The following is a 22870-nucleotide window of genomic DNA, read 5'->3' on the forward strand; positions in this document are numbered from 1 at the left end:
TGTGTCTCTCTCTCTGTGTCGCTCTCTCCGTGTCTCTCTCTGTGTCAATTCAATTCAAGGGGTTTTATTGGCATGGGAAACATGTGTTAACATTGCCAAAGCAAGTGAGGTAGATAATATACAAAAGTGAAATAAACAATAAAAATTAACAGTAAACATGACACATACAGAAGTTTCAAAACAATAAAGACATTACAAATGTCATATTATATATATATAACATGTTGTAACAATATACAAATGGTTAAAGTACACAAGGGAAAATAAATAAGCATAAATATGGGTTGTAATTTACAATGGTGTTGGTTCACTGGTTGCCCTTTTCTTGCGGCAACAGGTCACAAATCTTGCGGGTCTGATGGCACACTGTGGAATTTCACCCAGTAAAAATATGAGATTTTATCAAAATTGGATTTGTGTCTCTCTCTCCATGTCTCTCTCTGTGTCTCTCAGTGTCTCTCGATGTGTCTCTCTCTCAGTGTCTCTCTCAGTGTCTCTCTCAGTGTTTCTCTTTCAGTGTCTCTCAGTGTCTCTCTCTCTCTGTGTCTCTCTCAGTGTCTCTCTCTCTCTGTCTCTCTGTGTCTCTGTGTCTCTTTCTCATTGTTTCTCTCTCTGTGTCTCTCAGTGTCTCTCTCTCTCAGTGTCTCTCTCAGTGTCTCTCTCAGTGTTTCTCTCTCAGTGTCTCTCAGTGTTTCTCTCTCAGTGTCTCTCTCTGTGTCTCTCAGTGTCTCTCTCTCTGTGTCTCTCTGTGTCTCTCTCTCTGTGTCTCTCAGTGTCTCTCTCTGTGTCTCTCTCTCTCAGTGTCTCTCTCTGTGTCTCTCTCTCTCAGTGTTTCTCTCTCTGTGTCTCTCTCTCAGTGTCTCTCTGTGTCTCTGTGTCTCTCTCAGTGTCTCTCTCTGTGTCTCTCTCTCAGTGTCTCTCTCTGTGTCTCTCTCTCAGTGTCTCTCTCTGTGTCTTTCTCTCTGTGTCTCTCTCTCAGTGTGTCTCTCTCTCTCTCAGTCCCAAACTGCACACTATTCCCAGCCTACGTAGTTCACCATTTTTGACCAGAGCCCAGGCATTATGTAGAGAATAGCAGAGATGTGGAATAGAGTCATGTGACATGGACTGGAGTACTACTCAAGTCACAAATTGTTCTACTTGAGACCTGACTTGAAAAAAAGAAAAAACACTTGCTACTTGACTTCGATTTGAGCTTCTATGACTTGTGACTCAACTTGGTCTTGAGCTGTATGACTCGAGCGACTCGATTTGTCATCTCGCGCACAATTTAGGCCCGATCTGTCCTTTATTTTTTCGGAGAGGTGCTGGTTCTGTGCTTTCTGTTATGTGTCTTGGCCAATCAGATTCACGGAAGTCACAAGTTGCGCAGGCCGTCAACAAGCACCTCGCCGCGCCGCTCCACTCTCTTCCGGCTGGCTAGGATACCTTGACTAGATTGACTGTGTTGCTTTCTACTTACAGTTGCATAGGCCTACACCATGCAGACCTGCATAAAGCAAGCTCATCCCAGTGACTTCTATTATCCAATTGCAATGGTTGTTTCTGTGTATATGTAAAGGAAAACCCCTGTTAGTCTAGGTTTAATGTAATTCATATGAACTAGTAGAAGGTTTCTGCAGTTTGACACAGTTTTCATTCTCCCAAGTGCCATGCATTCTCCCAGAAGTTCTTTCAAACCATGTGACCTGTTTAGAACGTATCTGTATACCTAGGTGGAAGGTAGCCTAGTGGTTAAGAGTGTTGGGCCAGTAACCGAAAGGAGACTGGTTTGAATCTCTGAGCTGACTAGGTGAACAATCTGTTAATGTGCTCTTGAGCAAGGCAACTTAACCCAAATTGCTCTGGATAAGGGTGTCTTGCAAAACATTTTTATCTGGTCTAATTGCCCGTATAAAACCCTTTTTACAACTAACTAATCACGGTCAGACCCTTTAGGGTCCTGATTTATAACTGCTTAGGTTATCAGATTAGGAAAAGCTCAGGGCCTCAGGGGAAAAAAATGTCCTCATCACTCTGGGACCTGTGCCACCTCTGGATCAGGGCATCATTGATCCCAGAATTCGGTACAGTCGGGTTCAAAGACTATGTGGTAGTTCAAAGACTGTGTGGTAGTTCAAAGACTAGGTGGTAGTTCAAAGACTATGTGGTAGTTCAAAGACTAGGTGGTAGTTCAAAGACTAGGTGGTAGTTCAAAGACTATGTGGTAGTTCAAAGACTAGGTGGTAGTTCAAAGACTAGGTGGTAGTTCAAAGACTATGTGGTAGTTCAAAGACTAGGTGGTAGTTCAAAGACTAGGTGGTAGTTCAAAGACTAGGTGGTAGTTCAAAGACTAGGTGGTAGTTCAAAGACTAGGTGGTAGTTCAAAGACTAGGTGGTAGTTCAAAGACTAGGTGGTAGTGGGGGGAAAGGATGTAGTTTGTTAAACATGTGGATCCAAAATGACTGATGCATTGCAATTGCAATGACATTTATATAAAACACTTAATCATTGACTTGAGGACAAAACCCCAAATTAGGGACATGTGATGTGACTTGACCTGAGCTGTGGAACATGGGACTTTACTTGAGACTCGCCCATTATTGGAACTTGACTCAAGACTCGAAGGTTAGGACTTGAGACTTGCTTAGGACTTGCAAAAGTGTGACTTGATCCCATCTCTGGTGACTAGTGTGCCATTTGGGACGTATCCAAGTACTTCAGTGGGCTTGGGTACAATAGAGGAGCCTAGAGAAGCGTCCCAAATCACACCCTATATGATGCACTACGTTTGACCAGAGCCCTATGGGCCCTGGAGCCCTCAATAGGGAATAGGGTGCGATTTGAGTTTCAGACTACCAGTCTTTCGGTGAGCCATTAACGCTGCTGTCCCCAAGGTCGTCACAGCACCCACCGCTTCAACTCGCCATCTCTCTGTTACCACAGCAACTCTGTGTATGCTGTGCTTTTACACACACACATGGACACACACACGGACACACACACATCCATGCACACACACACTGTCTTATCATTCTTGTCTTGATGGGTGATGTACATCTACAAGCTGGAGAGTAAGTGGCGATGGGTGGGGACTTTCTAATGTATGAGCTCCTCCTTCACCCTCTCACTCCTTCATACTCTCTCTCTCTCTATCATTCCTTCACTCCTTCACTCTCTCTCATTCACCCTCTCACTCTTTCATACTCTCTCTCTCTATCATTCCTTCACTCCTTCACTCTCTCTCATTCACCCTCTCACTCCTTCACTCTCTCTCTCTCTATCACTCCTTCACTCTCTCTCATTCACTCTCTCACTCCTTCATACTCTATCATTCCTTCACTCCGTCACTCTCTCTCATTCACCCTCTCACTCCTTCACTCTCTCTCTCTATCACTCCTTCACTCTCTCTCATTCACCCTCTCACTCTTTCATACTCTCTCTCTCTATCATTCCTTCACTCCTTCACTCTCTCTCCTTCACTCTCTCTCCTTCACTCGCTCTCCTTCACTTTCTCTCTTTCACTCTTGCTCTCCTTCACACTCTCTCCTTCATACTCTCTCTCTCTCTCACTCCGCTCTCTGTCATTCACCCTCTCACTCCTTCACTCTCTCTCCTTCACTTGCTCTCCTTCACACTCTCTCCTTCATACTCTCTCTCTCTCACTCCGCTCTCTGTCATTCACCCTCTCACTCCTTCACTCTCTCTCCTTCACTCTCTCTCCCTCACTCTCTCTCCTTCACTCTCTCTCATTCACCATCTCACTCCTTCACTCTCTCTCCTTCACTTTCTCTCTTTCACGCTTGCTCTCCTTCACTCGCTCTCCTTCACACTCTCTCCTTCATACTCTCTCTCTCTCTCTCTCTCTCTCTCTCTCTCTCTCACTCCATCACTTTCTCTCATTCACCCTCTCACTCCTTCACTCTCTCTCCTTCACTCTCACTCCTTCACTCGCTTACTTTTTCATTCTACCGCTCTGTCGTTCTCTCACTCTATTTTCTCTCTGGCTGATCTCTTAATTAAAACTGTCCTATATAATTGCAGCTCTTCCTGATTCCTGACCAACCTCAGACTATTCCACGTGAACATTTTAGTGGCAGCAGGATATCTTTCTGTTCCATTTCAGCTGCAGACAGAGCATTAATGGCTGGTGAAAAGATGCCTGGTCTGGCTGATGAAAAGATACGCTTTTCATCTGTCTGGCTGGTTGGGCTATTCATTCAGTGGTGTGATGATGTTTTGGTTTTGCGATCCATTCAGTCGTGCAATGATGCATGGAGGTAGAAAACACTGTCTCTGTAGTAGTTGAAGAATCAAACCTTTCCATTAATGTTCCATTGGTAGACAGCAGCATCTCCCTATAGAGTACAGAGGCTAGCATGTACTAATAGCCATTCAATGGTGTGATTATAAAGGTTGAGGTGGAAAACACTGTCGCTATTGTAGTTAGAGACAACTAAATACACTGACCTTTTCATGTGGGTGGTGTGGTTTGTCTTTGTGTGTGATTTGTACAACCACCCTTGACCCGGGTTGAGTAGGTCCATGTTTTCTTAGGGCGCATGCATTCGAAATGGCACCCTACCACCTTTATAATGCACTACTTTTAACCAGAGCCCTATGCGGGCCCTGTTGACAAGTAGTGCACTATATAGGGAGCAGGGTACAATTTGGAACATGTACACCCTTGTTCCCCTTCCTACTGAGCCGTAATGATAATCATGAATGTCATTATATTGCAGCTAGGAAACACTACGGACTGAAAGGAGTGTCAGATCCTTTGTTTTTAGTGACGATTCTCTGCTCTGGAGTCACACCTCACCACCAGGTCTGGAGTCAGTCCTCATCACCAGGTCTGGAGTCACACCTCACCACCACCAGGTCTGGAGTCAGTTCTCACCACCAGGTCTGGAGTCAGTCCTCATCACCAGGTCTGGAGTCACACCTCACCACCACCAGGTCTGGAGTCAGTCCTCACCAGCAGGTCTGGAGTCAGTTCTCACCACCAGGTCTGGAGTCAGTCCTCATCATCACCAGGTCTGGAGTCAGTCCTCACCACCAGGTCTGGAGTCAGTCCCTTCTCACCACCGGGTCTGGAGTCAGTCCTCACCACCAGGTCTGGAGTCAGTCCCTTCTCACCACCAGGTTTGGAGTCAGTCCTCACCACCAGGTCTGGAGTCAGTCCCTTTTCACCACCAGGTCTGGAGTCCCTTCTCACCACCAGGTCTGGAGTCAGTCCCTTCTCACCACCAGGTCTGGAGTCACACCTCACCACCAGGTCTAGAGTCAGTCCCTTCTCACCACCAGGTCTGGAGTCAGTCCCTTCTCACCACCAGGTCTGGAGTCACACCTCACCACCAGGTCTGGAGTCAGTCCCTTCTCACCACCAGGTCTGGAGTCAGTCCTCACCACCAGGTCTGGAGTCAGTCTCACCACCAGGTCTGGAGTCAGTCCCTTCTCACCACCAGGTCTGGAGTCAGTCCCTTCTCACCACCAGGTCTGGAGTCAGTCCTCACCACCACCAGGTCTGGAGTCAGTCTCACCACCAGGTCTGGAGTCAGTCTCACCACCAGGTCTGGAGTCAGTCTCACCACCAGGTCTGGAGTCAGTCTCACCACCAGGTCTGGAGTCGTCCTCACCACCAGGTCTGGAGTCAGTCCTCACCACCAGGTCTGGAGTCAGTCTCACCACCAGGTCTGGAGTCAGTCTCACAACCAGGTCTGGAGTCAGTCCTCACCACCAGGTCTGGAGTCAGTCTCACCACCAGGTCTGGAGTCAGTCTCACCACCAGGTCTGGAGTCAGTCCTCACCACCAGGTCTGGAGTCAGTCCTCACCACCAGGTCTGGAGTCAGTCCTCACCACCAGGTCTGGAGTCAGTCCCTTCTCACAACCAGGTCTGGAGTCAGTCCTCACCACCAGGTCTGGAGTCAGTCCTCACCACCAGGTCTGGAGTCAGTCCTCATCACCAGGTCTGGAGTCAGTCCTCATCACCAGGTCTGGAGTCAGTCCTCACCACCAGGTCTGGAGTCAGTCCTCACCATCAGGTCTGGAGTCAGTTCTCACCACCAGGTCTGGAGTCAGTCCCTTCTCACAACCAGGTCTGGAGTCAGTCCCTTCTCACAACCAGGTCTGGAGTCAGTCACACCTCACCACCAGGTCTGGAGTCAGTCCCTTCTCACCACCAGGTCTGGAGTCAGTCCTCACCACCAGGTCTGGAGTCAGTCTCACCACCAGGTCTGGAGTCAGTCCCTTCTCACCACCAGGTCTGGAGTCAGTCCTCACCACCAGGTCTGGAGTCAGTCCTCACCACCAGGTCTGGAGTCAGTCCTCACCACCAGGTCTGGAGTCAGTCCCTTCTCACTTTACTCTGCCAGCCAGCCCCAGTCACACTTCTGTCTTAAGGTCAAACCTCATATTACTATGGGTGACATATTGCAGGGGGCATTTCATTAAATGTTGATACGTGCGTCTCTTGAGAGGTGTCAGTGCCAATATCTTAGGCCCGCTGTGCAAAGTCATTTTTTTTCTTTGTCACGTGACAGTTCCCGATTTTCAGAAAGGCTGGAAGGCTACAGCAAAATCATTCATTTCTGCCACAAATACTTCCGTTGGAGGTTTGTCAAATAATCCGTTTTACTTCGCCCTTCATGTAATCAGTCCGTCCTTGAGTATCGTGTATCTTCTGGTCTACATGTGTCCTTTATTCAAAAACAGCTTTTTGAAATACAACAGGCCCTTGTTGTTGACTCCACCAAGAACCAATACATGCAAAACATGGATATTTATCTCAACCTTGTTGTGCCACTATAAGATGCCGTACATAAGAGACAACATTCTTTACATACGACAGATAAATAGTCTTCTACCATTAGCTACTTTGATGCTCTCAGTGTAACGACATTCAGAGGAAGAAGGTGAGGACCAAGGTGCAGCGTGGTACATGTTCATCTTTTTATTTTGAACTGAACACTGAATTTAAAAAAACAACAAAGAGAAACAACATAAACAGTGCTGTCTGGTGCCGACACAAAAACAGAAAGCAACTACCCACAACCTAAGGTGGCAAAACAGGCTACCTAAGTATGATTCCCAATCAGAGACAACGAAAGACAGCTGTCCCTGATTGAGAACCATACCCGGCCAAAACATAGAAATACAAGAACCTAGACATACAAAGATAGAATGCCCACCCAAATCACACCCTGACCAAACAAAAATAGAAACATACAAAGCAATCTACGGTCAGGGCGTGACACTTTCTGAGAGCCTTGGGATTTAGATTTATTTAACCCTTCTTTTACCAGGTAAGTTGACTTGAGATCACATTGTCATTTACAACAATGACCTGGGGAATAGTTTCAGGGATGTGTCCCTAATGGCACCATGTTTCTTATATAGGGTGTACGTTTGTACTCGGGCCCTCCAGAACACACTCACGGTACTATGTAGTAATAGGGTACAATTCGGGGCGATCACTTAATCAGGTTCCTTGACCGAGTTGGAGGAACATTCGATGTTGGAGCCTGAGCCTTCCTTTTCCATTTCACTGATGTCTTGAATGTGATTGCACCTCCATTCGTTCACTACCCGTCATGTCTGAGGCAGCCTCCCCACCAGGCTGTGTCGTTTCCACTTTTGCCCTCCCGTTGCGCCACAGTTTGCTTGGCCAACTTGTAACATCGTCCCAGAATCAGCTTAGGACGCTACTACACAGGCAAAACCTTCTCATGAAACTTTGATTTCAATGTGTGTGCTCTTTTACAGTAACTAATAGGCGTTTATGATACCACATTTAGGATGAGTCTCTCTGTGTGTCAGGATCAAAGAGCTTGAACAGTAATATTAGCAGAGATGCTGTTGCCACAGTTTGGTATAGTTGTCTACCCCTGTGTTGTTGTTGTTGTAGTTGTTGTTGTAGTTGTTCTTGTTGTTGTAGTTGTTCTTGTTGTTCTAGTTGTTGTACTTGTAGTTGTTCTTGTTGTTGTTCTTGTTGTTGTAGTTGTTGTTGTTGTACTTGTAGTTGTTGTTGTTCTTGTTGTTGTAGTTGTTGTTGTTGTTCTTGTAGTTGTTCTTGTTGTTGTAGTTGTTCATGTTGTTCTAGTTGTTGTACTTGTAGTTGTTCTTGTTGTTGTTCTTGTTGTTGTAGTTGTTGTTGTTGTACTTGTAGTTGTTGTTGTTCTTGTTGTTGTAGTTGTTGTTGTTGTTCTTGTAGTTGTTCTTGTTGTTGTAGTTGTTGTTGTTCTTGTTGTTGTTCTTCTTGTTTTTGTTGTTGTTGTTCTTGTTTTTGTTGTGTTGTTGTTGTTCTTGCTGTTCTCTGGTAGATAAAGTTTACTCTCTACACAGAAGCTGGTGTATTAGACCCCAAGGATTCATTGGGCTGAACAGCCCAACATTTTATTGGGCAAATCCCAAATGGCATTCAGTGTGTCCCTTAGTGCACTACTATAACCTACAACGTTGTATATACAGTATAGTAATGATGGGGGAACCAAATTGACACAGTTACATACCGCAAAATTATTTTTGGATGATATTTTATAGATATTTGACTCCAACTAAAAAAATATGATTATTATTTTTTGTGACTGTAGGTAGCGTTAGATAAAGCTAGTCGGCTGTACCTGTGCCAAAACTATGGTATTTTTCATCCTATAGCTTGTTCTCCATCTTCTTTTTAAATGGTGAGCCAACATGTTTTCAGAACTTTTATTTCCATGACTGATCAAATGTCTCTCTCTTGTCTCTCTGCAGTAGACATACGGCCCTACTATATAGGGAATAGGGTACCATGTGTCTCTGGTCAAAAGTAGTGCCCTTTATTGGGAATTGGTTGCCAATTTGAATCACAGACATTGCTTTGTTCTTCATTATATTGCTGCCACTCATTGACAGCCCTTTGTCTTCTTCTTGTTGTTTCAGATCTTCACTCGTTATGGGAAATGCTACACGTTCAACTCTGGTCAAGATAACCGCCCGCTGCTGGTGACCATGAAGGGAGGGATGGGTAACGGACTGGAGCTGATGTTGGATATACAACAGGACGAATACCTGCCCGTCTGGGGGGAAACAGGTAGGGAGGGAGGGAGGGAGGGAGGGGTAACGGACTGGAGCTGATGTTGGATATACAACAGGATGAATACCTGCCAGTCTGGGGAGAAACAGGTAGGGAGGGAGGGAGGGAGGTGATGGATATCCAACAGGACGAATACCGGTCAGTATGGGGAGATACATGGAGGGAGGGATGGAGGGGGGTGTGAGGTAGGGAGGAAGGGGGAGGGAGGAATGCAGGGTCAATCATCCAATCCTCACAGATCTTCAAGATGGCATAAGGAGGGAGAGGGGCTAATATTCCATCTTGGAGTTAGGGAAGTATGTGGTCATACCACAACAAACCTTGAACTAAAAAGTGTTTTTTTTAAGTCAAGTACTCAAGTATGTCAAACATGCAGTGTTTATAAATGTGAAACCACTTCAAAAGAGTCAACAGAGAACAAACATTAGCTACTTGCAAAGGAAAGGAAGATAGGCAGGCAGACAGACAAGAAAACTAGTCCATGTAGAATTGATTTCCAAACTCTCAGTTTCAAAATCAACTTTAATGAATCTGTTTTTAAAATAAAATCAAGCGCTCAAAAAACGCTGATATTTCCAGAAGACAAATAATATCATTGGGAGATCAGAAACTTCACAGTAAACACGTTCCTCTTCACCAACTATGAATCTCGCTCTGGAAATTCAAACCTCGACACAGTTGGACCACAGCTGCAGTGAAAACGGTACATTATCGACTCTGGTAGATCGAGACGGATTGGGGTCGATTTATCGAATGCTTCTTTACTGTCGTTTAATTGTACCTCTTGTCAGGAATGCTTAGTTTCTGCATGAATCAGATGAAAGGATATGTCGGTAGTCTGATGAAATCAATACAGTGCTTCTCTCTGCCACTGTGTGTAGACGTAGTGTCTGTGTGTAGACGTAGTGTCTGTGTGTAGACGTAGTGTCTGTGTGGAAAGACTAGGGTTGCACATTTTGGGGAATATCCAGAGGTGGAAACTGTTCGTGGGAATTAACGGAAATATATGGGAATTAACGGAAATATATGGGAATTAACGGAAATATATGGGAATTAACGGAAATATATGGGAATAACGGAAATATATGGGAATTAACGGGAATATATGGGAATTAACGGGAATATATGGGAATTAACGGGAATATATGGGAATTAACGGGAATATATGGGAATTAACAGAAATATATGATCATTAATATTAATACCATTTAAATGTAGATGTTTTTTGCATTGGATATATTTACCATATCATATGGAGACTGAAACATAATCATTTTACCTCATCATAAGTAGACATATTAAATCCTTCCAATAGAAATTTAAAAAATTACTTAGTTGCGAATTTAACTTGAATTAAATGAGTTGACTCTTCACATGGGATGATTTCACTGAACAACAAAAGAAAGGGAATATTGAATGATCCCCAATGATCCATCACATCTCCCAAAAACGTTTTCAACATACACCTGTAAAATTATTGTCTAGAAACTAAAGCTTTGGTTGTCTTCCTCTCAGGCTTCCGTGTCTTCTCCCTGGACCTCCTCAATGTCCACCTCTTGAACATCAAACTCTGAGGCCTCATCTTCACTGTCACTTTCCAACCTTGTTGAGGGTGGCTCGTTGTCAGGCTCAAAAAGCCTCAAATTTGCCCGGATGGCCACCAATTTTTCAACCCTTGTATTAGTCAGCCTGTTGCGTGCTTTGGTGTGTGTGTTTCCAAACAAGGACCAGTTGCGCTCTGAGGCGGCTGATGTTGGTGGGATTTGGAGGATGTTGGAGGCAGCAGGGGAAAGAGGCTCAGATCCACAAAGTCCCTTCCACCAGGTGGCTGATGACATATGTTGGCACGACTGCCATATTGCATCTCCATCCCAAAGCCCTTGCTTGGAAGTGTACTACGCCAGACTGCCAAGAACCTTGCCCTCATCCAGGCCAAGGTGTCGAGACATGGTAGTGATGACACCATAGGCCTTGTTGACCTCTGCACCAGACAGGATGCTCTTGCCAGCATACTTGGGGTCCAAAATGTATGCTGCGGTGTGTATGGGCTTCAGGCTTCTTGATGTATTTCAGAACTGCAGTTTCCTCTGCCTGGAGCAACAGTGAAGTGGGCAGGGCAGTACGGATTTCTTCTCCTACATCTGCAAGCAGAGTCTGAACATCAGACAGGATGACATTGTCTCCTTCAATCCGTGCAATGGTTACTGCTATAGGTTTCAGGAGTTTAGGCTGCTTACCACTTTCTCCCAAAATACAACATCCAGAAAGATCTTCTTGATCGGGCAGTCCATATCGGCAGACTGTGATATGGCCATTTCTTCCCCTCCAGGAGACTGTCAAACATGATGACAACACTACCCCAATGGGTGTTGCTGGGCAGCTTCAATGTGGTGCTCTTATTCTTCTCACTTTGCTTGGTGAGGTAGATTGTTGCTTTTACTCAATGACCCTTCACATACCTAACAATTTCCTTCGTTCTCTTGTAGAGTGTATCCATTGTTTTCAGTGCCATGATGTCCTTGAGGAGCTAATTGCATGAGCAGCACAACCAATGGGTGTGATGTGAGGGTAGGACTCCATGTTTGCAGCATTGTCTGTCACCAGGGCAAATACCTTCTGTGGTCCAAGGTCATTGATGACTGCCTTCAGCTCATCTGCAATGTAGAGACCAGTGTGTCTGTTGTGCCTTGTGTCTGTGCTCTTGTAGAACACTGGTTGAGGGGTGGAGATGATGTAGTAAATTATTCCTTGCCCACGAACATTCGACCACCCATCAGAGATGATTGCAATACAGTCTGCTTTCTCTATGATTTGCTTGACCTCCACTTAAACTCTGTTGAACTCTGCATCCAGCAAATGAGTAGATAAGCATTTCTTCGTCAATTCTTCATTCGTATTCCAATATTGAGGCCACATATGCTTGATGGGACAAGGACATCCCTGCCGGCCAAACCCACCAGAAACAATTGTCAAGTAAAAGATACAGTATATGTCAGTGGTTCTGCAATAAGTAGGGCAGAGAGTTGCAGTAAGAAGGGATCAAGTGAATCAGCCCCTATGGATTTATGATCTGTAGCAAAGCACTTAGTCCATCATAAATATCAAATGGTTGAAAGGAAAATAAAGTCTGTGACTCTATTCGTGCATCACTGGGCTCCCGAGTGGCGCAGTGGTCTAAGACACTGCATCTCAGTGCTAAAGGTGTCACTACAGACACCCCTGGTTTGAATCCAGGCTGTATCACAACCAGCTGTGATTGGGAGTCCCATAGGGTGGTGCACAATTGGCCCAGTGTTGTAAGGGTCATTGTAAATAAGAATTTGTTCTTAACTTTAGTTAACCAGTTAACTAAAGGTACAACGCTGCTAGCTGTGCCACTAGAGATTCTGGTTTGAGTCCAGGCTCTGTCGCAGCCGGCCGCGAACGGGAGACCCTTTCGGCGCCGCACAATTGGCCCAGCGTCATCCCGGTTAGGGGCGGTTTGGCGGCAGGGATGTTCTTGGCCCATTGCGCACTAGTGACTCCTGTGGCGGGCCGGGCACAATGCACGCTGACAAGGTCGCCAGGTGTACGGTGTTTTCTCTGACACATTGGCTTCCAGGTTAAGCAAGCAGTGTGTCAAGAAGCAGTGCTGCTTGGCTGGGTTGGATTTCGGGCGCACGGATCTCAACCTTCGCCTCTCCCAAGTCCGTACGGGTGTTGCAGCGATGAGACTGTAACTACCAATTGGATACCACGAAATTGGGGAGAAAAAGGGGTTAGAAAATAGAAAATACAATCTGTTTTGAAGTGACTAGATGACTATTGGAATGAGAGGAATTTTCAGACAATAATTTTAAACGGGTTGCCAGCTGAAGCAAAATTGTTGTTTATAACAACACGCTTTTCAGTTTTGTCTAGTATGGGATCAGAGGCTATCAGAACCTGCTGGGGCAATGAGGGGGTGGAGTTTTGTTTAAAAGATTTGACCACTTTCTGGAATTTGGTTGGATTACCACCACTCTCCGATACACAATTCTAGAAATATGTTGATTTAACTTTTCTAACCAGAGATGGACATCTATTTCTCAAATGTCTGAAGGACTGCAAATCTATCAGATCTAAAAACAGTATAACCAGTTGGGTAGAGGATGGATAGGGGATGGGGTTAGAGGATGGATAGGGGATGGGGTTAGAGGATGGATAGGGGATGGGGTTAGAGGATGGATAGGGGATGGGGTTACAGGATGGATAGGGGATGCGGTTACAGGATGGATAGGGGATGGGGTTAGAGGATGGATAGGGGATGGGGTTAGAGGATGGATAGGGGATGGGGTTAGAGGATGGATAGGGGATGGGGTTAGAGGATGGATAGGGGATGGGGTTAGAGGATGGATAGGGGATGGGGTAAGAGGATGGATAGAAAATGGGGTTAGAGGATGGATAGGGGATGGGGTTAGAGGATGGATAGGGGATGGGGTTAGAGGATGGATAGGGGATGGGGTTAGAGGATGGATAGGGGATGGGGTTAGAGGATGGATAGTGGATGGATAGCGGATGGGGTTAGAGGATGGATAGGGGATTGGGTTAGAGGATGGATAAGGGATGGGGTTAGAGAATGGATAGGGGATGGGGTTAGAGGATGGATAGGGGATGGGGTTAGAGGATGGATAGGGGATGGGTTAGGGGATGGGGCTATGGCATGGATAGGGGATGGGGTTAGAGGATGGATATGGGATGGGGTTAGAGGATGGATAGGGGATGGGTTAGGGGATGGGGCTATGGCATGGATAGGGGATGGGGTTAGAGGATGGATAGGGGATGGGGTTAGAGGATGGATAGGGTATGGATAGGGGATGGGGTTACAGGATGTATAGAGGATGGGGTTAGAGGATGGATAGGGGACGGGGGTAGGGGATGGATAGGGGATGGGGTTAGAGGATGTATAGAGGATGGATAGGGGATGGGGTAAGAGGATGGATAAGGGATGGGGTTAGAGGATGGATAGAGGATGGATAGGGGATGGGGATGTGGCATGGATAGGGGATGGGATTCGAGGATGGTTAGGGGATGGTTAGGGGATGGGATTAGAGGATGGTTAGGGGATGGGATTAGAGGATGGTTAGGGGATGGGGTTAGAGGATGGATAGAGGATGGATAGGGGATGGATAGGGGATGGGATTAGAGGATGGTTAGGGGATGGGGTTAGAGGATGGATAGAGGATGGATAGGGGATGGGGTTAGAGGATGGTTAGGGGATGGGGTTAGAGGATGGATAGAGGATGGATAGGGGATGGGGTTAGAGGATGGTTAGGGGATGGGGTTAGAGGATGGATAAGGGATGGGGATGTGGCATGGATAGGGGATGGGGTTAGAGGATGGTTAGGGGATGGGGTTAGGGGATGGATAGGGGATGGGGTTAGAGGATGGTTAGGGGATGGATAGGGGATGGGGTTAGAGGATGGTTAGGGGATGGGATTAGAGGATGGATATGGAATGGGGTTAGAGGATGGATAGGGGATGGATAGGGGATGGATAGAGGATGGGTTTAGGGGATGGATGAGGTATGGGACAGGATAGGGTGTAGGCTACTCCATTGCAGTAGGAACATCAATGATATAAATCATTGTGACATTCATCTGTTCTTCTGATTACTAATTGTGATAAGATTTTCTTTTTTTCAGACTGGGTAAAACCAGGCGCTTCATTTTTTTGGATGAATGTTTCTTGTCTTTCCCTTCCTCTCTCCAGATGAGACATCATTTGAGGCAGGCATCAAGGTCCAGATCCACACTCAGGACGAGCCACCCTTCATTGACCAGCTGGGCTTTGGAGTGGCCCCAGGCTTCCAGACCTTCGTATCCTGTCAGGAACAACGGGTAGGGTGTCACTCAATCAATTCATCAATCAATTAAGACTGCCATTAGTGGCTCTTACCAATTTGGGCTTGCTACAGGGAAGGAGGGCACAACATTGTTCAAAACAAATAATGATTGTCTCGGTTATTGTTGTTGTCGATAAGTGGTAGGTTGTTTTGTTGTTCATGTTTCCTGATGATGTCATCCTGCTACCTATATAGGGGCTGAAATATGTAAGTGTGTTTTCAGCTACTCAACCAGCATGCACCATTTCATTGTATTTATTTCTGAAGGCCGTGTTCTTGTTGAAAGCAGGATGAGGTAATTCTGAAACCTAGTCAGTCAGTTTCACCTTAAACAGACTCTGACCTCTCCACTGTCATTTCTTTTTCCTGTTACATTATGGGAATCTCATCAGTGGCTTGGTGGAAATCCACACTTTTTCAATCAGTGCTCCCATGCCCTCTTTGTCTCTCTGGGAGAGAAGAGAACCCACCTCTGAATAATTCCATATGATATATACCCATCAGGGGTTGGAACCTTCATTATTATTATCTTAATTGTTTCATTCTGAACTGAAACAATTTTTTGTACCCTTCCGAGTGAAAAGAAGGAAGCCTGTACAGAATACAAATATTCCAAAACATGCATCCTGTTTGCAATAAGGCACTAAAGTAAAACTGCTAAAAAATTGTCGAAGAAATGTACTTTATGTCCTGAACACAACGCGTTATGTTTGGGGAAAATCCAACACAGCACATCACTGAGTACCACTTTTCATATTTTCAAGCATGGTGGTGGCTGCATCATGTTATGGGTATGCTAGTCCTAGGCAAGGACTATGGCTTTTTAGTATAAAAATAAGTGGAATAGAGCTAAGCACAGGCAAAATCCTAGAGTAAAACCTGGTTCAGAATGCTTTCCAACAAGCACTGGGAGACAAATTCACCTTTCAGAAGTACAATTATGCCAAATCCACATTGGTGTAGCCTAGTTACAGTTTTGACTTAAATCGGCTTGAAAATCTCTGGCAAGACTTGAAATTGGCTGTCTAGCAATGATCAACAACCAACCGACTGACTGACCAACCAACCAACCGGCCAACCAGAGCTTGAAGAATAATAATAATAATACATATTGTCCAATCCACATGTGCAAAGCTCTAAGAGACTTACCCAGAAAGACTCACAATTGTGTGATGCAAAAATTCTAGCTAAATGCTTGGTGCATAGAATTAAAAAGGTTTTGTCAGATATTATTCATCCTAATCAGACAGGTTTTTTACATGGACGATACATTGGCGATAATATAAGACAAGTACTGGGAAAAAATAGAATACTATGAAATATCGGGAACATCAGGCCTGGTTTTCATAGCTGACTTTGAAAAGGCTTTTGATAAAGTACGACTGCAGTATATCTAGAAATGCCTGGAATATTTCAATTTTGGAGAATCTCTTATAAAATGGGTTAAAGTTATGTATAGTAACCCTAGGTGTAAAATAGTAAATAATGGCTACATCTCAGAAAGTTTTAAACTGTCAAGAGGAGTTAAAACAAGGTTGTCCACTATCGTCATATTTATGTATTATTGCCATTGAAATGTTACCTGTTAAAATTAGATCCAACAATAATATTAAGGGATTATAAATCCAGGGATAAAAAAAAAAGGTGTCGTTGTATGCTGATGATTCATGTTTTCTTTTAAAACCACAATTAGAATCCCTCCAAAGCCTCATATAGGATCTAGAAACGTTTTCTAACCTCTCAGAATTAAAACCAAATTATGATAAGTATTGAATCACTAAAAAATGCAACTTTTACATTACGGTGTAGTTTACCAATAAAATGTTCTGACAGGGATGTGGACATACTCAGTATGCATATCCAGAAAGAAAGAAATCATCTAACTCCAATTAATTTTACTAGAAATTTGGCAAAAATAGATAAGTTCTTGCTACCATGAAAAGGAAAATACCTGTCTATTTGTGTAAAAATCACCCTGATTAACTCTTTAGTTTAATCACAGTTTACCTCTTTGCTTATGGTTTTGCCTACACCCAGTGACCTGCTTTTTAAATTATATGAACAAAAAATATTACATTTTATTTGGAATGGCAAGCCAGACAACTGTAAAAGGGCCTATTTATATAATGAATATGAATTCAGGGGACAGAAATTATTAAATATTAAAGCATTAGACCTCTCACTAAAGGCTTCAGTCATACAAATCAGTCATTTAAGTTAGACTTAAATCCTGAATGGTTTTTTTGTAAATTAGTAAGAATGTCTCACCCCATGTTCAAGAATGGCCTTTCCCCTTTATTCAGATTCCGGTTATTTGAAAACAAAATATTTTAAACAAGTCTTAGAAAGTTGGTTGCAATTTCAGTTTAATCCACCTGAAAAGACAGAACAAATAATACAACAAATACTGTGGTTAAACTCAAATATACTAATTGATTTTTAAAAAACTAAAAAAGGTATAATCTTTGTAAATAATGATATCATAATTAGGACTGGTGGAGTTATGTCACACATGCAGCTAACACAGACATATTGAAATGTCTGCTCTACCCAAAATTACAAACAACTAATTGCAGCATTACCACAAAAATTGAAGAGGCAAGTGGAAGGGGAAAAAGTAAGGAACTTGTTTGTCAGCCTTGCATTAAAGATCAAAAATGGTTAAAGAAAATTGTGATAAAGTAAAAAATATATACCAGTTTCATTTAAGCACCAAAAAATGTACAGCTGTGCCATATAAATTGCAAAATAGTTGGGAAGATATTTTCGATGTACCGATTCCATGGCACATGGTTTATGAATTGATACGCAAAAGGACGCCGGATTCAAAACTTAACATTTTTCAATTCATATCTTATCGAGTACAGTCTTGTATTAATGTATTATTATTACCTCATCAGTTCTCATTACTGAACGTCGCAAACTCTTTGGATATCTGCACGAACCCTAGCTTCCATAATGAATCAGCGATATACAAATTGGCGTAATTATTTGAAAATAATAATTGCAATGTATAAATTGACTCCCTTATCTCGTTGTTGTCTTCTCTTTTGGGCTCGCCGGTCCATCTGCTGGAGAGTCAGTTCATCAGAGAGACTCTAGTTAACTTCCCCAGAAGTCACAATGTCTTTCGTAGTTGTCGCTTTCTCAGCGGCTCTGGATAGTGTCTGTTGTAATGGATACTGCTTACGTACTTCTACACCTGCATTGCTTGCAGTTTGGGGTTTAAGGCTGGGTTTCTGTACAGCACTTTGAGATATCAGCTGATGTACGAAGGGCTATATAAATCAATTTGATTTGATTTGATACGTCAGGTGTACAGATGGTCGTTGCATAGAATAGATGCTTCCGCGGTTGTCGGTATTCTCGTACTAGACTTACGTAATTTCCAGCTGCAGACTAGTAATTCTACGTCTAGGATTTGCTCTCATTCTGTAGTGATCGATAGTCTCAGAGTTCAACCATTTCCAGCCGTGTAGGCAACGCTACACGCTGTATGATCTTAACCATTTCACGTGTAGCGTCAGCAGCATGTTCTCTAGTCTAATGGCCTATAGAGTTGTAGATCTTATCCATTTCACATGTAGCATCAGCTGCATGTTTTCTAGTCTAATGGCCTATAGAGTTGTAGATCTTATCCATTTCACATGTAGCATCAGCTGCATGTTCTCTAGTCTAATGGCCTATAGAGTTGTAGATCTTATCCATTTCACATGTAGCATCAGCTGCATGTTCTCTAGTCTAATGGCCTATAGAGTTGTAGATCTTATCCATTTCACATGTAGCATCAGCTGCATGTTCTCTAGTCTAATGGCCTATAGAATTGTATCCATTACAACATGGGGACTCTGTCCCGGCGTTCTCTGACTTATTGTACATTTTGTATGAAGTAGTTTTATACTCTGTGGAAAAAAGTGCGATTCCATGACGCCTGATGTAGGGTAGCCTAGTGGTTAGAGCGTTGGACTAGTAACCGAAGGTTGCAAGTTCAAACCCCTGCGCTGACAAGGTACAAATCTGTCGTTCTACCCCTGAACAGGCAGTTACCCACTGTTCCTAGGCCGTCACTGAAAATGAGAAGTTGTTCTTAACTGACTTGCCTAGTTAAATAAAAGGTTGAAAAAAAATGTCTGGCCTCACAGGGTGTGGCCACTGACTAGTTAAAACTTTACATCTTAGTATCTCATTTAGAAGTATCTTGTTTAGTAGCTCATTTAGAAGGCCAACATCACATTACATCTTCTCACAAATAGTTTCATATTTACTAATTCATTTTATCGAACATCTGCTGTAGATGTAAACCTGACAGCTGGGAAATTGACATTTTAAGAGATACAGTTATGTGTGTTTCCTGTCCTTCATGAGATTACCAAATGAAACACAATCAACATGACTGTCCCTTAAGTGTCCACGGACCATTCCCACATTCTCAAAAGTATAAATATTGTTTAATTCTCCCATTTTGGGGATTAGGAGTTTTGGCAAGAGAAGCTCTTTGTTCTCCATAGACTTTCTCCCTCAATGCTGCATGGCAGGTTTTACCAGGTATTTATGACCGTTGTAAAACCTGATATGGGAGAGAGAGTGAGAGAGAAAGGGGGGAGCCACGATATGGGCCACGTCGTGACAACAATGCCCACTTTACCCGGAAGCCACCTGCACCAATGTGTCGGAGGAAACACTGTGTATCTGGCGGCCGTGTCAGCGTGCGCTCACCCGGCCCGCCACCGGAGTCTCTAGTGCGCGATGGGACAAGGACATTAGGAGGCGCGCACACCACCCACCGCTTCCTAGTATATTACTCATTAATGTTCAGTCTCTGGATAATAAAGTTGACGAGCTCGGGGCGAGGGTTTTTGTCGAGAGAGACTTCAGGATTGTAATATACTCTGTTTCACGGAAACATGGCTCTCTCAGGATATACTGTCTGAGTCGATCCAACAAGTTGGGTTCTCAGTTAAGTTTGCGGACAGGAATAAATATCTCTCCGGGAAGAAGAAGAGCGGGGTGTATGTTTCATGATTAACGACTCATGGTGTCATTCTGATAACACCCGACCTAGAATACCTCACAATCAAATGCCGACTGTATTATATCCCAAGATAATTTTCTTCAGTTAAAGTCACGGCCGTGTATATCCCCCCTCAAGCCGATACCACAACATTCCTCAAAGAACTTCACTGGACTTTATGCAACCTAGATATCCTGAGGCTCCATTCATTGTAGCTGGTGATTTTTACAAAGCAAATTTGAGGAAAAGGCTGCCGAAGTTCTATCAACATATTGACTGTAGTACTTGCCCAGAACATTTCCTGTAGCAGCAGCTACTCTTCCTGGGGTTTATTATGGATCCACAATAGTTCCTGCCAAGGCAGCATCTCCTCTTCCTGGGGTTTATTATGGATCCACAATAGTTCCTGCCAAGGCAGCAGCTACTCTTCCTGGGGTCCAGCAAAAATAACCCATTAAGGCACATCACACACAACAACAAAAAACAGTACACCATAAAACATCATTACACAACTACATACGTATCTACAACACAAAATACAACAATATTACAATGTACGTGTGTGTATATCGTGTGTGTGTGTGTATGTGTGAATGCGCACATACGTATGATGAAAGGAACATAGGAGAATAATTTGTTCATATTATCAATCCTGCCATGGCCACTTATGTCTTGGTGTGTGTGTCCGGTGAATGAGTGAGAGAGAGAGACAGACAGACAGACAGACAGACAGACAGACAGACAGACAGAAAGGAGAGAGAGAGAGAGACATACATACAGAGAGAATAGAGAGTGAGAGAGAGAGGAGAAAGAGAGAGAGAGAGGAGATAGAGAGGTAGGCATCCCGTGGTCTGCAGCCACAACACCATCAGCATACATAATCCCACCGCAGCCTGATTAGACCTGTACTGAACACACACCAAAACACACACTAACACTCCCAGCATTAGAGAGAGGTTCTGTCCCAGCTTTCATTAATCTAATGCAATACAGTCACTTTCAACCCTTTTGTTCCAAAGCTCTCCATTAGCGTGAAACTGTTTTGGTGCAAATATATAAATGAAAGGTCCGATCCTTTTTATCCTAATATCAAACCATTTCTAGGTAACAATTAAGTACCTTACTGTGATTTTTTATTTTATTAAATTGTCAAAATAGAAACAAAAATAGCTTCTAAGCAAAGAGCAATTTCTCAAGGAAGAATTTTGCTAGGACTGTCTGAGTGGTCAGAGTGGGGAGGGGCAACCTGAAAATGATATGTTATTGGCAGAGGTTTGGAACTCTCTTTTCTTATTGGTCTATTTACTGCCTGCTGATGTCAGGCCAAAACTCCAACCCACCAAAACAGGCAGAAATTTCAGCCGTTTTTAAAAAAAAACAGCTCTTACACTAAATGGGCATCATCATCAATTTCACAGTGTTATTCCAAACTCATAGTGTGGAAATATATGTATACAGTGCATTTGGAAAGGATTCGGACCCTATACTTTTTCTACATTTTGTTACAGTCTTATTCTAAAATTGATTAAATCATTTAAAATCTACACACAATACCCCATGATGACAAAGCGAAAACAGGTTTTGCTATGAGACTAGAAATTGAGCTCAGGTGCATCCTGTTTCCATTTATCATCCTTGAGATGCTTCTACAACTTGATTGGAGTCCACCTGTGGTAAATTCAATTGATTGGACATGGTTTGAAAAGGCACACGCCTGTCTATATAAGGCCCCACAGTTTACAGTGCATGTCGGAGCCAAAACCAAGCCATGAGGTCGCAGGAATTGTCCATAGAGCTCTGAGACAGGATGGTGAACTGAGGCACAGTTCTGGGGAAGGGTACCAAAACATTTCTGCAGCATTGAATGTCCCCAAGAACACAGTGGGCTCCATCATTCTTAAATGGAAGAAGTTTGGAACCACCAAGACTCTTCCTAGAGCTGGCTGACCAACCAAACTGAGAAATCAGGGGAGAAGGGCCTTGGACAGGAAGGTGACCAAGAACTCCTCTGTGTTCCTCTGTGAAGATGGGAGAACCTTCCAGAAGGACAACCATCTCCGCAGCACTCCACCAATTAGGCCTTTATGTTATAGTGGCCAGATGGACACTGCTCCTCAGTAAAAGGCACATGACAGCCTGCTTAGAGTTTGCCAAAAGGCACCTAATTGACTCACAGAGCATGAGAAACAAGATTCTCTGGTCTGATGAAACCTAGATTGAAGTCTTTGTCCTGAATGCCAAGCGTCACATCTGGAGGAAGCCTGGCACCATCCCTACGGTGAAGCATGGTGGTAGCAGCATCATGCTGTGGGGATGTTTTTTAGCGGCAGGGACTGGGAGACCAGTCAGGATCAAGGGAAGATTAACGGAGCAAAGTACAGAGAGATCCTTGATGAAAACCTGCTCCAGAGCGCTCAGAACCTCAGACTGGGGCAAAGGTTCACCTTCCAACAGGACAATGACCCTAAGCACACAGCCAAGACAACGCAGGAGTGGCTTCGGGACAAGTCTCTGAATGTCCTTGAGTAGCCCAGCCAGAGCCCAGACTTGAACCCGATCTCTGGAGAGACCTGAAAATAGCTGTGCAGCCCCATCCAACCTGACAGAGCTTAAGAGGATCTGCAGAGAATCATGGGTGAAACTCCCCAAATACAGGTGTGCCAAGCTTGTAGTGTCATACCCAAGAAGACTTGAGGCTGTAATCGCTGCCAAAGGTGCTTCAACAATGTACTGAGTAAAGGGTCTGAATACTATTATTGTGATGTCATTATGGGGTATTGTGATGTCATTATGGGGTATTGTGATGTCATTATGGGGTATTTTGATGTCATTATGGGGTATTGTGATGTCATTATGGGGTATTGTGTGTGTAGATTGAAAAGGGAAAAAACGATTTAATACATTTTAGAATAAGGTTGTAACGTAATAAAATGTGGAAAAAG

The 22870-nt window shown here is 43.9% G+C and overlaps 1 protein-coding gene across 5 annotated transcripts in view; it reads left to right on the plus strand.

The window, feature by feature from the left end:
* Window positions 1-22870, plus strand: part of LOC110528579 (acid-sensing ion channel 1B) — a 337502-nt gene that overhangs the window by 288229 nt on the left and 26403 nt on the right. For all 5 annotated transcript variants that reach the window (XM_036984198.2, XM_090241993.1, XM_036984196.2 and 2 more), the window contains 2 exons: window positions 8901-9051; window positions 14785-14912. In XM_036984198.2, coding sequence (XP_036840093.1) covers window positions 8901-9051; window positions 14785-14912 — 279 coding nt within the window. The remainder of the gene's footprint in view (window positions 1-8900; window positions 9052-14784; window positions 14913-22870) is intronic.

This window comes from Oncorhynchus mykiss, chromosome 7, assembly GCF_057628025.1.
Source record: "Oncorhynchus mykiss isolate SJ-2025 chromosome 7, ASM5762802v1, whole genome shotgun sequence".
Classification (NCBI taxonomy): domain Eukaryota; kingdom Metazoa; phylum Chordata; class Actinopteri; order Salmoniformes; family Salmonidae; genus Oncorhynchus; species Oncorhynchus mykiss.